At 46.7% G+C, this 16,804-nt stretch overlaps 1 protein-coding gene across 2 annotated transcripts in view; it reads right to left on the bottom strand.

Annotated features, from left to right (window-relative positions):
• Positions 1–8,973: 8,973 nt before the first annotated feature.
• The window catches only part of RNF44 (ring finger protein 44), a 207,119-nt gene continuing 199,288 nt past the window's right edge, over positions 8,974–16,804 (bottom strand). For both annotated transcript variants that reach the window (XM_063927910.1, XM_063927911.1), the window contains exon 11: positions 8,974–12,722. In XM_063927910.1, coding sequence (XP_063783980.1) covers positions 12,660–12,722 — 63 coding nt within the window. In that variant the 3' untranslated portion in view covers positions 8,974–12,659. The remainder of the gene's footprint in view (positions 12,723–16,804) is intronic.

The following is a 16,804-nucleotide window of genomic DNA, read 5'->3' on the forward strand; positions in this document are numbered from 1 at the left end:
TAGTCCTATATGAACACCTTTCCACTTCTTTGGGCAGCTGCTCAGTTCTTCATAGTACCACTAGGTAAAAGTGGCCAAGAAATTCTGCAAAAAGAAGAGAAGAACAAGCGCCTATGGTGTAGTATGTCTATCCAGAATGTGCCAAATACACGCAGATAACAGAATTGTGTACCGGATTGTGGCTTGCATTAAAACACATCAATTCCCTGTTTCATAGGCTCAATCTGATGTCAAAGTCTGAAAATCAGGGAAACAAAAATAATTGCCATATAGTGTAGTAGTTAGATCTATAGAATTATGACTACCCACACCTAAATGGCCTGCGTACCAGATATATAATCAAAATGTGCATATAAAAATGAACCCTTGTCATCTGCTTTTCAAGCGTATATTTGTGATGAAACCGGAGTGTTGCCGAACTCTTGAAAACATATCCGCACTCCTCACGGTTATGCAAATAATCTAGTACACTTATTGAAACAGAAATAATTAAGCTTAGCTTGATTATAAGCCTGGACAGGGCGAAACACGTTGAGACTACTTGAACTACCTAACCCAGTGATGGCTAACCTTGACACTCCAGCTGTTAAACTACACATCCCAGCATGCCCTGCTACAGTTTTGCTATTTGGCCTTGCTAAAACTGATGCAGGGCATGCTGGGATGTGTAGTTCAACAACAGTTGGAGTGTCAAGGTTAGCCATCACTGACCTAACCCAACGTTTATATATCATCAAGCTAAGCTGGGGGACACCAGCGGTTTATCCCCAATGTATTTCTAGCTCAGACTACCCCCTCCCTTTCATGCACCAGAATTGTATTTCCTAATTGATTTGAGCAACTTACCTTTTGTTCTGTTAGTATGAGGGGCATGGATGGGACCAGTGTTTGGAGGGTATGCTGGTCTCTGTAGCGCCATTTGGAGATCCCGAGGGTATCTTCAGGTAAGTTAGCTCTCAATTCGGATACATTTGCTCAGATGACATTATCATGTGGCATTATGTTATATTACCCAGAAGGGTTGCTATTATTAGTACCTGGGGCAGGTCTGGGGTGCAGTTCCCCCTGGATTGGTGGGGCTGGGCTTGGTTGGAATAGCACACTGCGAGATCTTATTTAGCACCCCCTTAACACATTTATTAATCCTTCTGGTCTTTTAATTACACTTTCACTAGTATATTAATTTTTGTATATAGATTTTGTTTTCCTTTTATTAACACATACTAACTTTACCTTCTCGCACTGTGCTGCCCTGGGGGGTTCTACACCCCGTGCCCAGACCTAGAGCCGGTTTGTGGGGCTTCTACACCCCGGGCCCAGACCTAGATTTAGGGACCACCAGCATCAGAGGAGCCTTGTCAGAGCCTGGTGGCTTATCATACGTTTGCAAACTGTATGTAATCAAGACCTCTGGAATATATATATATATATATATATATATATATATATATATATATATATATATATATATATATATATATATATATATATAAAGAATTTACTCACCGGTAATTCTATTTCTCGTAGTCCGTAGTGGATGCTGGGAACTCCGAAAGGACCATGGGGAATAGCGGGCTCCGAAGGAGGCTGGGCACTCTAGAAAGATTTAGGACTACCTGGTGTGCACTGGCTCCTCCCACTAAGACCCTCCTCCAAGCCTCAGTTAGGACACTGTGCCCGGACGAGCGTACACAATAAGGAAGGATTTTGAATCCCGGGTAAGACTCATACCAGCCACACCAATCACACCGTAAATGTCGTGATATGAATCCCAGTTAACAGTATGAAACAACTGAGCCTCTCAACAGATGGCTCAACAATAACCCGATTTAGTTAACAATAACTATGTACAAGTATTGCAGATAAACCGCACTTGGGATGGGCGCCCAGCATCCACTACGGACTACGAGAAATAGAATTACCGGTGAGTAAATTCTTATTTTCTCTAACGTCCTAGTGGATGCTGGGAACTCCGAAAGGACCATGGGGATTATACCAAAGCTCCCAAACGGGCGGGAGAGTGCGGATGACTCTGCAGCACCGAATGAGAGAACTCCAGGTCCTCCTCAGCCAGGGTATCAAATTTGTAGAATTTTGCAAGACCAAGTAGCTGCTCGGCAAAGTTGTAAAGCCGAGACCCCTCGGGCAGCCGCCCAAGATGAGCCCACCTTCCTAGTGGAATGGGCATTTACAGATTTTGGCTGTGGCAGGCCTGCCACAGAATGAGCAAGCTGAATTGTACTACAAATCCAGCGAGCAATAGTCTGCTTAGAAGCAGGAGCACCCAGCTTGTTGGGTGCATACAGGATAAACAGCGAGTCAGATTTTCTGACTCCAGCCGTCCTGGAAACATATATTTTCAGGGCCCTGACAACGTCTAGCAACTTGGAGTCCTCCAAGTCCCTAGTAGCCGCAGGCACCACAATAGGCTGGTTCAGGTGAAACGCTGACACCACCTTTGGGAGAAATTGGGGACGAGTCCTCAATTCTGCCCTATCCATATGGAAAATCAGATAAGGGCTTTTACATGATAAAGCCACCAATTCTGACACACGCCTGGCTGAAGCCAAAGCCAATAACATGACCACTTTCCACATGAGATATTTCAGATCCACGGTTTTTAGTGGCTCAAACCAATGTGATTTTAAGAAACTCAACATCACGTTGAGATCCCAAGGTGCCACAGGAGGCACAAATGGGGGCTGAATATGCAGCACTCCTTTCACAAATGTCTGAACTTCAGGTACTGAAGCTAGTTCTTTTTTAAAGAAAATCGACAGAGCCGAGATCTGTACTTTAATGGAGCCTAGTTTTAGGCCCATATTAACTCCTGCTTGCAGGAAATGCAGAAATCGACCTAGTTGAAATTCCTCTGTTGGGGCCTTTTCGGCCTCACACCATGCAACATACTTCCGCCATATGCGGTGATAATGATTTGCTGTAACCTCTTTTCTAGCTTTAATAAGCGTAGGAATGACTTCCTCCGGAATGCCCTTTTCCTTCAGGATCCGGCGTTCAACCGCCATGCCGTCAAACGCAGCCGCGGTAAGTCTTGGAACAGACAGGGCCCCTGCTGTAGCAGGTCTTGTCTGAGCGGCAGAGACCACGGGTCCTCTGAGATCATCTCTTGAAGGTACCACGCTCTTCTTGGCCAATCCAGAACCACGAGAATTGTGTTTACACCTCGCTTTCTTATTATTCTCAATACCTTTGGTATGAGAGGTAGAGGAGGGAACACATAAACTGACTGGTACACCCACGGTGTCACTAGAGCGTCCACAGCTATCGCCTGAGGGTCTCTTGACCTGGCGCAATATCTCTCTAGTTTTTTGTTTAGGCGGGACGCCATCATGTCCACCTGTGGACGACCCCACTGATTTACAATCATTTGGAAGACTTCTGGATGAAGTCCCCACTCTCCCGGGTGGAGGTCGTGCCTGCTGAGAAAGTCTGCTTCCCAGTTGTCCACTCCCGGGATGAACACTGCTGACAGTGCTAGTACATGATTTTCCGCCCATCGGAGAATCCTTGTGGCTTCTGCCATTGCCATCCTGCTTCTTGTGCCGCCCTGTCGATTCACATGGGCGACTGCCGTGATGTTGTCTGACTGGATCAGCACCGGCTGGTGTAGGAGCAGGGATTTTGCTTGACTTAGGGCATTGTAAATGGCCCTTAGTTCCAGAATATTTATGTGAAGGGAAGTCTCCTGACTTGACCATAGTCCTTGGAAGTTTCTTCCCTTTGTGACTGCCCCCCAGCCTCGTAGGCTGGCATCCGTGGTCACCAGGACCCAGTCCTGTATGCCGAATCTGCGGCCCTCCAAAAGATGAGCACTCTGCAGCCACCACAGAAGAGACATCCTGGTTCTTGGGGACAGGGTTATCAGGCGATGCATCTGAAGATGCGATCCGGACCACTTGTCCAACAGGTCCCACTGAAAAATCCTGGCATGGAACCTGCCGAATGGAATTGCTTCGTAAGAAGCTACCATCTTTCCCAGGACCCGCGTGCAGTGATGCACCGATACCGGTTTTGGTTTTAGGAGGTCTCTGACTAGAGAAGACAACTCCCTGGCTTTCTCCTCCGGGAGAAACACTTTTTTCTGGACTGTGTCCAGAATAATTCCCAGGAACATTAGACGTGTCGTCGGGACCAGCTGTGACTTTGGGATATTCAGAATCCAGCCGTGCTGGCGCAGCACTTCCTGAGATAGTGCTACTCCCACTAACAACTGTTCCTTGGATCGTGCCTTTATTAGGAGATCGTCCAAGTATGGGATAATTAAAACTCCCTTTTTTCGAAGGAGTATCATCACTTCCGCCATAACCTTGGTAAATACCCTCGGTGCCGTGGAGAGTCCAAACGGCAGCGTCTGGAATTGGTAATGGCAATCATGTACCACAAATCTGAGGTACTCATGGTGAGGATGGTAAATGGGGACATGCAGGTAAGCATCCTTGATGTCCAGGGATACCATGTAATCCCCCTCCTCCAGGCTTGCAATAACCGCCCTGAGCGATTCAATCTTGAACTTGAATTTTTTTATGTATATGTTTAAGGATTTCAAATTTAAAATGGGTCTCACCGAACCGTCCGGTTTCGGCACCACAAATAGTGTGGAATAGTAACCCCGGCCTTGTTGAAGTAGGGGTACCTTGATTATCACCTGCTGGGAATACAGCTTGTGAATCGCTGCTAGCACCGCCTCCCTGTCTGAGGGAGCAATCGGCAAGGCAGATTTTAGGAACCGGTGGGGTGGAGCCGCCTCGAATTCTAGCTTGTACCCCTGAGATACTATTTGAAGGATCCAGGGATCCACCTGTGAGCGAGCCCACTGATCGCTGAAATTCATGAGGCGGGCCCCCACCGTACCTGGCTCCGCCTGTGGAGCTCCACCGTCATGCGGCAGACTTGGAAGAGGAAGCGGGGGAGGACTTTTGCTCCTGGGAACCTGCTGTTTGTTGCAGCCTTTTTCCCCTACCTCTGCCTCTAGAGAGAAAAGACCCTCCTTTTCCCCGCTTGTTTTTCTGGGTCCGAAAGGACTGAACCTGATAAAATGGCGCCTTCTTAGGCTGTGAGGGGACATGGGGTAAAAATGCTGACTTCCCAGACGTTGCTGTGGAAACTAGGTCGGAGAGACCATCCCCAAATAATTCCTCCCCCTTATAAGGCAAAACTTCCATGTGCCTTTTGGAATCTGCATCTCCAGTCCACTGGCGAGTCCATAAGCATCTCCTAGCAGAGATGGACAATGCACTTATTTTAGATGCCAGCCGGCAGACTTCCCTCTGTGCATCTCTCATATATAAGACTGAGTCTTTGATATGGTCAATTGTTAGCAGAATCGTGTCTCTGTCTAGTGTGTCAATATTTTCTGACAGTTTATCCGACCACGCAGCGGCAGCACTGCACATCCATGCTGACGCAATAGCTGGTCTAAGTATAATGCCTGAGTGTGTATATACAGACTTCAGGATCGCCTCCTGCTTTCTATCAGCAGGTTCCTTAAGGGCGGCCGTATCCTGAGACGGTAGTGCCACCTTTTTAGACAAACGTGTGAGCGCTTTATCCACTCTAGGAGGTGTTTCCCAACGTAACCTATCCTCTGGCGGGAAAGGGAACGCCATTAGTACCTTCTTAGGAATTACCAATTTCTTATCAGGGGAAGCCCACGCTTCTTCACACACTTCATTTAATTCATCTGACGGGGGAAAAACTACAGGTAGTTTTTTCTCCCCAAACATAATACCCTTTTTTGTGGTACCTGGATGTAAATCAGAGATATTTAACACCTCTTTCATTGCCTCAATCATGCAGTGAATGGCCTTAATGGGCATTAAATTTGACTCCTCGTCGTCGACACTGGTGTCAGTATCCGTGTCGACATCTACTTGTGCCATCTGAGATAGCGGGCGTTTCAGAGCCCCTGAAGACTTGAGACACCTGGACAGGCACGAGCTGAGAACTCGGCTGTCCCGCAGTCGGCATGTCGTCAAATTTCTTATGTAATGAGTCTATACGTGCACTCATTTCCTTCCATAAGCACATCCACTCAGGTGTCTGCCCCCCAGGGGGTGACATCCCTTCTAAAGGCATCTGCTCCGCCTCCACCTCATTATCCTCATCAAACATGTCGACACAGCCGTACCGACACACTCCACACACACAGGGAATGCTCAATATAGAGGACAGGACCCACAAAAGCCCTTTGGGGGGACAGAGTGAGAGTATGCCAGCACACACCAGAGCGCTATATAAGGCAGGGACTAACTGAGTTATGTCCCTTATAGCTGCTTTTTAATATAAACTATATACTGCGCCAAATTAAATGCCCCCCCTCTCTTTTTTACCCTTTTCTGTAGAGTAGTCTGCAGGGGAGAGCCAGGGAGCTTCCTTCCAGCGGAACTGTGAGGGAAAAATGGCGCCCAGTGTGCTGAGGGAGATAGCTCCGCCCCTTTTCCGCGGCCTATTCTCCCGCTTTTTTATGGAATCTGGCAGGGGTATTTACCTCATATATAGCCCCTGGGGCTATATATTGAGGTATTTTTGCCAGCCAAGGTGTTTTTATTGCTGCCTCAGGGCGCCCCCCCCCCCAGCGCCCTGCACCCTCAGTGACCGGAGTGTGAAGTGTGAGAGGAGCAATAGCTCACAGCTGCAGTGCTGTGCGCTACCTTGGTGAAGACTGATGTCTTCATGCCGCCGATTTTCCGGACCATCTTCTTGCTTCTGGCTCTGTAAAGGGGACGGCGGCGCGGCTCCGGGACCGAACATCAAGGCTGGGCCTGCGGTCGATCCCTCTGGAGCTAATGGTGTCCAGTAGCCTAAGAAGCCCAATCCGGCTGCAAACAGGCGAGTTCGCTTCTTCTCCCCTTAGTCCCTCGCTGCAGTGAGCCTGTTGCCAGCAGGTCTCACTGAAAATAATAAACCTAAGACTATCTTTCTTCTAAGAGTTCAGGAGAGCCCCTAGTGTGCATCCAACCTCGGCCGGGCACAAAATCTAACTGAGGCTTGGAGGAGGGTCATAGTGGGAGGAGCCAGTGCACACCAGGTAGTCCTAAATCTTTCTAGAGTGCCCAGCCTCCTTCGGAGCCCGCTATTCCCCATGGTCCTTTCGGAGTTCCCAGCATCCACTAGGACGTTAGAGAAATATATATATCTATATCTCTCTATCTCTATCATGTCTTGGTACAGCTCGGTGTGCTGGGGTACGCCAGGGGTTTATCCAATGTATTTCTAGCTCAGACTACCCCCTCCCTTTCATGCACCTGAATTGTATTTCCTAATTGATTTGAGCAACTAACATTTTGTTCTGTTAGCCACGGGAAGAAACCCTGCTCAAAGCTGACCTCACAAGCACAAGACCGTCCACGTAAAACAGTGCCCCATTCTGCTAATAGGTTTAGGGTGCAGTAAACCAGGCTGCCACTCGCCTGTCTTCCCTCTTTGCAGTCACCACTACACCAAGGGTTGGGGGGTGCCACTATTCAGTACCTGGCGTCCTGCTGTTAAAGACAGGACATCTCTTACCTTACAACAGCTTCAGCTTGTGGTCAGCAGCTCCAGTTGGGGGGAGATCGCCTCCTGGGGTGTAAAAGGCAGGTGCTGACATCTGTGTCCTCACAGGAGCCTGCTCAGTCAAGGCAACCATCTCTGGAGACAGTACTATGACTCCACAGCAGAGAGCAGGCTGCCGGCTGTTACACTGCTTGTGGCAGTCAAAAGGAATAAATGACTTGGGGTGACATATGATGGAGGAGATGGAGATAGAAGAAGAGGAGGACTATTATTGCCCAGACTCTTCCAGCTCCTGCTATAACCCCATTGTTTCCAGTGTCCCCCATGGAGGAAAGAACTGAAAATGAACTCTTCCCTTAAGTATTTAACACTGTTTTATTGCAAATATACAACCACAAGTGGCAAGTTAGTAAAGTAACTGTACATAATAAGCATACGTCTTTCTACTGAAGTGACTGCTGCTTATATTTTCATTTACCATATGTTGTACAATGGATGCTAAAATTTGCATGATACCGGGTTTTTGTGAAGATCATCTAGTATAAAAAGGGCAAAAGTTACCAGCTGTGCTCCAATGGTAATATTTATGTAAAAGTTTTCCATGCCGACAGATAAGTACTGTAAAGTTGGTGACCTGCTAATTGGATGCAATACTAAATTTAATAAGCAGTGATTTTTGGCCATGGGAATTAAACAGCAATAATTTTAAATGCAAAAAACACACCTAATGTGTTCAATATCACTGTGGTTTCAATTCGGAGACCAGAAATGCAGTCAAACAGCAGATTGAAATGTCCCCGCTTCGTAAATATACCCTTTTATATAGTAAGTAGAAATCTTTTATGATCCTTTTTTCAAGACCCATTCCAAAGCTCCATTAGAAATCTTGGTAGTGGTGATAAAGTTCTAGTAGTTTCAATATTAGTGTTCACACTAGGCTGTTTCAGCAGGGCGCCGCGTCCTGCCTGATTTTTTAAGGGCAAAATCCGCCCTGCCCTTTCTGCGGCGCCCTGCTAAAACCGCCGTCCGCTTCCTGCCCTCCCAGCGTGTAAAGATGCCGCGCGCATGCGCACAGCATCCATTCACGCTATGGGAGAGCGCTTGGGGGAAGCCCAGCACCTCCGTAGGTACTGGGCATGCCCCCAACAGTGACGCCACCGGCCTCCCATGTCCCCTGTAGTAACGTCTGTGTGCTGCACCGCCCACTACAATGACGTTACATGGCCACGCCACTATTTTTGCAGGACCACGCCCCCTTTTCGGCCATGCGCACACATATGCCCCCGCAGTCCGGCGCCCTGCCCTCTAGAATGTCTATAGTGAACACTAAATATGTTTAGGTTTGTGAAGAAACACTTTGAAACCGGTTTCTTCTGTTTTTTTCAAAGTCCCCTCTCCTCAAATCAATAAAATGAACACTTGTTAAATTAAGAGACAAAAAATTAAAAACCAGAGAAGTATTGTTCTTGTACATTTATTAGTGAACCCTCTCAATTCAGCCACAACATTAAAAAAAATAAAATGATTGCACTACCAGGTCAAGCAAAACTAGCAACTTTCATTTTAAAAAAAGTACAAATCTGTTAAAAATTTCAATCAGTATACACATATATATATAATACAATATTACTAGTTAATGTTAAATGCTACAAACCAATATTATTCCAATGGAATGAAGGAAAAGAAACACACTTTGATAGCTTCAAGAACCATTTCTATATATTAGCATTTTTTTTCTCAAATACATACATGGGAAATGAGGTAACCAGTAAATGTGCAAGTACCAAAAGCCAAAAATAAAAAGTTTATATATAGAGATATATCTATATGTATACACAAAACATATAGATATACAGTTCTAACACAGAAGACACCTCCAGGACCCTGAGTAAGGGAAGCCACAACTCTGGGGGGCAGTAATGTTAGTGAAAGGGAAAAATTGAGATCAACCCAGTGTGATTAAGGGGTCCAGGAGGTTAGTATGATACAGTAAACAATCCACTATATCCCACCATAGGGGTGTTGAAAATAATTATATATAGAGAGAAAAATTAAAAAAGTGGCATCTATGCAGCAATCACAGACATCCTAAACCAACAGTATTACTTATAGCAGACTGATAATGATGTGCCAAGAGCTTTTCTAGAACCCAACAGCACTCAAACTACAGTTGTGGAATTCCTACTGAGGTTAGTGGAAGAACTGTATGCATTTTATACAGTGGAGCAGGGGGCAGATGAAGGGACAACCCCTTTTTCTGCTGGAGAGGACCTTATGTTATGTAACGGCAGAGGACATCTCCAGTACTAAGGGATTTTCGAACAGATAGGCGGCAGATACTGCTTTTGTCTGGTGTCAGTTGATAAAATTCTGAAGTGTTGATATATACAGTAAGACCTTTGGTAACTTGTGTGCTGTAAAACAAGTGCTCAATTCCATTTCTCTGCTGCAGTCACTGCTACCTTCTTCCACTAGCCCCACAGTGGCAGTTTACAAAACAGGGGTTATCAGTTGTGAGGGGAGATAAAATAGCAGATATACAATAACACTCCAGCATAAATACAGTTGGATTCTCCACTGCTCTCACTGTTGGCGTATGGCTTGAGACACCATGTGCTGCCAAAAAACCCCATCACCCATATAAGTCAAGTTATGACCGGGGGAAGGGGGACGGGGGCTAAAATGAACCATTTTTAATTAACTAGTAACCCATGAAAGGACAAACATGAAGGATGCAAGGTCAGTGCTTTGCCTGTTTACATGCTGGTTATCGGTTTAATTTTGCCTTCACGCAGAATACATTACAACTTGTTTCCAGTGCATAAGTACACATATATATGTATATATATATATATATATATATATATATATATATATATATATATATATATATATATATATATTATAAACTATGTGATTATCTGCCATCAAACAGTGAGAACAGTGAAATGGTCAGCGGAGAGGAAGACATCTATAGCCAAACAGTGACCAACCCTCTAATGTTTTATGTCACTATTCTCACAAAGAAAGAAACGAAACAAAGTGACCGCAAAGCCACTACGCCACAGTAAGATAGTGGAACGCTGGATTAAATTAATGATGAAAAGGGGTAAGAATGCAGAGATTAGTCTCTTAAAAGATTGGGACACAAAAAGAATAAAAACTATACGTGTAGAACTAGCCGTCAATATAGTCAGCGTTATAGGTCCAGCAGTAATCCACTCTAATGTGCTATGGGCCACTCTTGTCAAAGTAATATACTTTTGGGCTAAGAACACCCCATCGCACACAATCCCTGCCCGAGAGTGGCCTTTACAGGCAACTAGACATTCAAATCCCAACAAATAGTTCAGGTGCCTTCTGCTTGTGAACGAGTGCACAGCAGGAATCAGCTCAGCATGATACATACCCTTATATAATGCTTGTCCCAGTCCCTCCCACCCCCCACCCCCCCTCACGTCACTCCACAGACGGCCAAGGGTTAGCAGATACCATATTCCAAGCTGCTCAGACATGCATATTGAGAAACATTAAGACAGATTTTCTGCCCGACCGTTTAAACGCGCACACAGATCAGAAATGGTTAGCTGGCTCTTTTGTTGTTTTCATTGCTGTTCTATCATGCAAACTTGAACTAAGACAATTACAAATCAGTAAATAAGGCAGCCGCTCACTCAAGTGCCTCTGTGTTATTGCTCACACAGAAGCTAGGGGTGGGGAAATGCGTATGCTAAGGTCAATACGCTCCCCTAAACACAGCTTGGCGTGCAACAGAATGTACCCTGTGGTGCCACACTAGCCTGTAATTGTGTGACCTGCTGCCTAACAAAATATACCGTGGAGGCATTACCAGGGATTCTGCTAGCAGAAAACAGGGAATGGGACAATGTGGGCAAACAGCCACTGCACCACTGGACTGGTCCACACAACACATCTGTTAAATGTTTTGGCAAAATATTATTTTTAATGGACAATATTGCTACAAACGAGATGCCAAGTACATAACTTGAAACACAAATCTGGTAAATCTGGTATTGGGAAATGGTACATGGTAATTTTGCTGTGCCCAAACCAGTCACTAGGTTGGTATGCAAAGTAAGGGTTGGCTGGTAATCAAGGCAGAACTTCCTAAAGTCCTCCTTTATCCTGTCTCTTAAAAGGTTGAGATACATGGTTGACCCTTCCACTTTAGAAAAAAAGTTTTGCTCGTTTTCATCTCCCATGCATTCACAAAAAAACAAAAAAAAATTTTGGGGGGGGAAGAAAAATGGCAAAACACGTACAAATCCTCAACCACTATATAGCATATAATAGTAACATTTACTACTGGGTCAGGATAAGTTTCTGCTGCGCGAGAATATATTGTGCACAACATCAGTAAGGGCAGCCCTACCACCCCTTACATCTCACACCGCTTAAACACTACTCTCAAGTGGATTCAAATGGATCGCTAATCACAGGAAAGTTGAAGAAAGTTTGGCGACCACAATAAAAACAGAGTACTGAATGAGCATGGCTAATACAGAAGGTAATAATGCACTACACATATTAACCCCTTCTCTGAATACAGTAAAGTCTTATGGCAGCAAAAAAAAAAAAAAATCTGGTCCAAAAAAATTTAACAAAACAAAAACAGCCCACTAGGGCTTCAGTGCAAACATTCAAATAAGCAGCTGTGACACTCCTCTCAACTAAGGGATTGACAGAAGCACACTTGCAAATTGGGAGCCCCTGGTAATGCCTCAAGGTCCCCTTTGGGGGCTAGCACTGGCCACAATGACCCAGTCTTTTTTTTCTTCCTGTTAGCCTCAGCTACCCTCAGAGGAGAAAGGAGAGCAAGTGTTTCTCCCCCCATTTCATCCCTAAACACACCTCAAATCCCTCCCAGTGCCCACAACTGCAATACATAATGTAGGGGCACTGTTGGGAAGTACTGGGGTGTAGAGGTACTAACATGGAGACAGTGGAATGTGTGACTCTTGACACCACCTCCAGATATAAAGCTGCGGTGTCCTAGCCGGAAGGACAAGTGCAGGTGGAGGGTGAAGCTGAAGCATCCGAGTCAGGCAAAGAGGCTGGTTTGTATTGTGTTGATCCCTCTGGGTTTGTGCACCGGCAGGAGGCAAGAGGGCAAATACCTGTCCTCACTCTCCATCTCTATGAACCTCAGAGGCATCAGCCCGGCAGATGGGACATGTGCAGTTGGACTGAAAGAATATGAAAATATAAAAACAAATTTAGATACATGCAAACCCCATGGCACCAAATTACACAAAAAAAATAAGAATTTACTCACCGGTAATTCTATTTCTCGTAGTCCGTAGTGGATGCTGGGAACTCCGTAAGGACCATGGGGAATAGACGGGCTCCGCAGGAGACTGGGCACTCTAAAAGAAAGATTAGGTACTATCTGGTGTGCACTGGCTCCTCCCTCTATGCCCCTCCTCCAGACCTCAGTTAAGGAAACTTTGCCCGGAAGAGCTGACACAACAAGGAAAGGATTTGGAATCCAGGGTAAGACTCATACCAGCCACACCAATCACACTGTACAACTTGTGATAACCATACCCAGTTAACAGTATGAACAACAACTGAGCCTCAGTAAGATGGCTCATAACAATAACCCTTTAGTTAAGCAATAACTATATACATGTATTGCAGAGAGTCCGCACTTGGGACGGGCGCCCAGCATCCACTACGGACTACGAGAAATAGAATTACCGGTGAGTAAATTCTTATTTTCTCTAACGTCCTAGTGGATGCTGGGAACTCCGTAAGGACCATGGGGATTATACCAAAGCTCCCAAACGGGCGGGAGAGTGCGGATGACTCTGCAGCACCGAATGAGCAAAGGCAAGGTCCTCCTCAGCCAGGGTATCAAACTTGTAGAACTTAGCAAATGTGTTTGAACCCGACCAAGTAGCAGCTCGGCAAAGCTGTAAAGCCGAGACCCCTCGGGCAGCCGCCCAAGAAGAGCCCACCTTCCTTGTGGAATGGGCTTTTACTGATTTAGGATGCGGCAATCCTGCCGCAGAATGAGCTTGCTGAATCGTGTTACAGATCCAGCGCGCAATAGTTTGCTTTGAAGCAGGAGCACCCAGCTTGTTGGGTGCATGCAGGATAAACAGCGAGTCAGTTTTCCTGACTCCAGCCGTCCTGGCTACATAGATTTTCAAAGCCCTGACTACATCTAGTAACTTGGAGTCCTCCAAGTCCAGAGTAGCCGCAGGCACCACAATAGGTTGGTTCAAATGAAACGCTGATACCACCTTAGGGAGAAATTGGGGACGAGTCCTCAATTCTGCCCTGTCCATATGGAAGATCAGATAAGGGCTTTTACATGACAAAGCCGCCAATTCTGACACACGCCTAGCCGAAGCTAAGGCCAATAGCATAACCACTTTCCACGTGAGATATTTTAGCTCCACGGTCTTAAGTGGCTCAAACCAGTGGGATTTCAGGAAATCCAACACAACGTTAAGATCCCAAGGTGCCCCTGGAGGCACAAAAGGGGGCGGAATATGCAGCACTCCCTTAACAAACGTCTGAACTTCAGGCAGTGAAGCCAGTTCTTTTTGAAAGAAAATAGATAGGGCCGAAATCTGGACCTTTATGGATCCTAATTTTAGGCCCATAGTCACTCCTGACTGTAGGAAGTGCAGGAATCGACCCAGCTGGAATTCCTCTGTAGGGGCCTTCCTGGCCTCACACCAAGCAACATATTTTCGCCATATACGGTGATAATGTTGTGCTGTCACGTCTTTCCTAGCCTTTATCAGCGTAGGAATCACTTCATCTGGAATGCCCTTTCCCGTTAGGATCCGGCGTTCAACCGCCATGCCGTCAAACGCAGCCGCAGTAAGTCTTGGAACAGACAGGGCCCCTGCTGTAACAGGTCCTGTCTGAGAGGCAGAGGCCATGGGTCCTCTGAGATCATTTCTTGTAGTTCTGGGTACCAAGTTCTTCTTGGTCAATCCGGAACGATTAGTATAGTTCTTACTCCTCTCTTTCTTACTATCCTCAGTACCTTGGGTATGAGAGGAAGAGGAGGGAACACATAAACCGACTGGTACACCCACGGTGATTTTCCGCCCATCAGAGAATCCTTGTGGCTTCTGCCATCGCCATCCTGCTTCTTGTGCCGCCCTGGCGGTTTACATGGGCGACCGCCGTGATGTTGTCTGATTGAATCAGCACTGGTTGGTTTTGAAGCAGGGGCTCTGCTTGACTCAGGGCGTTGTAAATGGCCCTTAGTTCCAGTATATTTATGTGGAGTGAAGTCTCCTGACTTGACCACTGTCCTTGGAAGTTCCTTCCCTGAGTGACTGCCCCCCATCCTCGGAGGCTTGCGTCCGTGGTCACCAGGACCCAGTCCTGTATGCCGAGTCTGCGGCCCTCGAGAAGATGAGCACTCTGCAGCCACCACAGCAGAGACACCCTGGCCCTTGGGGACAGGGTGATCAACCGATGCATCTGAAGATGCGATCCGGACCATTTGTCTAACAGATCCCACTGAAAGATCCTTGCATGGAACCTGCCGAAGGGAATTGCTTCGTAAGAAGCCACCATCTTTCCCAGGACTCGCGTGCAGTGATGCACCGACACCTGTTTTGGTTTCAGGAGGTCCCTGACCAGAGATGACAATTCCTGGGCCTTCTCCACCGGGAGAAACGCCTTCTTCTGTTCTGTGTCCAGAATCATGCCCAGGAAGAGCAGACGCGTCGCAGGAATCAGCTGCGACTTCGGGATATTCAGAATCCAGCCGTGCTGTTGCAACACTTCCCGAGAGTGCTACGCTGACTAACAACTGCTCTCTGGACCTCGCCTTTATAAGGAGATCGTCCAAGTACGGGATAATTATAACTCCCTTCTTCCGAAGGAGTATCATCATTTCGGCCATTACCTTGGTAAATACTCTCGGTGCCGTGGACAGACCAAACGGCAACGTCTGGAATTGGTAATGACAATCCTGTACCACAAACCTGAGGTACTCCTGGTGAGGTGGGTAAACGGGGACATGCAAGTAAGCATCCTTGATGTCCAGCGACACCATAAAATCACCCTCTTCCAGGCTTGCAATAACCGCCCTGAGCGATTCCATTTTGAACTTGAACTTCCTTATATAAGTGTTCAAGGATTTTAAATTCAGAATGGGTTCACCGAACCGTCCGGTTTCGGTACCAAAAACATTGTGGAATAGTAACCCCGTCCCTGTTAAAGGAGGGGAACCTTGATTATCACCTGCTGGAGGTACAGCTTGTGAATTGCCGCCAGTACTACCTCCCTTTCACTGGGAGCAGCTGGCAAGGCTGATTTGAGGTAACGGCGAGGGGGAGTCGCCTCGAACTCCAGCTTGTATCCCTGAGATACAATTTGTACAGCCCAGAGATCCACTTGTGAGCGAACCCACTGGTTGCTGAAGTTTCGGAGACGCGCCCCCACCGCACCCGGCTCCGCCTGTGGAGCCACAGCGTCATGCGGTGGACTTAGAGGAAGCGGGGGAGGATTTTTGTTCCTGGGAACTGGCTGCCTGGTGCAGCTTCTTTCCTCTACCCCTGCCTCTGGGCAGAAAGGATGCGCCTCTGATCCGCTTGCCTTTCTGAGGCCGAAAGGACTGTACATGATAATACGGTGCTTTCTTAGGCTGTGAGGGAACCTGAGGTAAAAAGTTGACTTCCCGGCTGTTGCCGTGGATACGAGGTCCGAGAGACCGTCCCCAAACAATTCCTCACCCTTATAAGGCAAAACCTCCATGTGTCTTTTAGAATCAGCATCACCTGTCCACTGCCGAGTCCATAATACTCTCCTGGCAGAAATGGACATTGCATTAATTCTAGATGCCAGCAGGCAAATGTCCCTCTGTGCATCCCGCATATATAAGATGACGTCTTTTATATGTTCTATGGTTAGCAAAATAGTATCCCTGTCGAGGGAATCAATGTTGTCTGACAGGGTATCAGACCATGCGGCTGCAGCACTACACATCCATGCTGAAGCAATAGCAGGTCTCAGTATAGTACCTGAGTGTGTATACACAGACTTCAGGATAGCTTCCTGCTTTCTATCCGCAGGCTCCTTTAAGGCGGCCGTATCCTAAGACGGCAGTGCCACCTTTTTTGATAAGCGTGTGAGCGCCTTGTCCACCCTAGGGGATGTTTCCCAACGTAACCTGTCCGTTGGCGGGAAAGGGTACGCCTTCAGTAACCTCTTAGAAATCACTAGTTTCTTATCGGGGGAACTCCACGCTTCCTCGCACAATTCATTTAATTCATCAGATGGGGGAAAAGTC

Source organism: Pseudophryne corroboree, chromosome 6 (assembly GCF_028390025.1).
Source record: "Pseudophryne corroboree isolate aPseCor3 chromosome 6, aPseCor3.hap2, whole genome shotgun sequence".
NCBI classification, from domain to species: Eukaryota; Metazoa; Chordata; class Amphibia; order Anura; family Myobatrachidae; genus Pseudophryne; species Pseudophryne corroboree.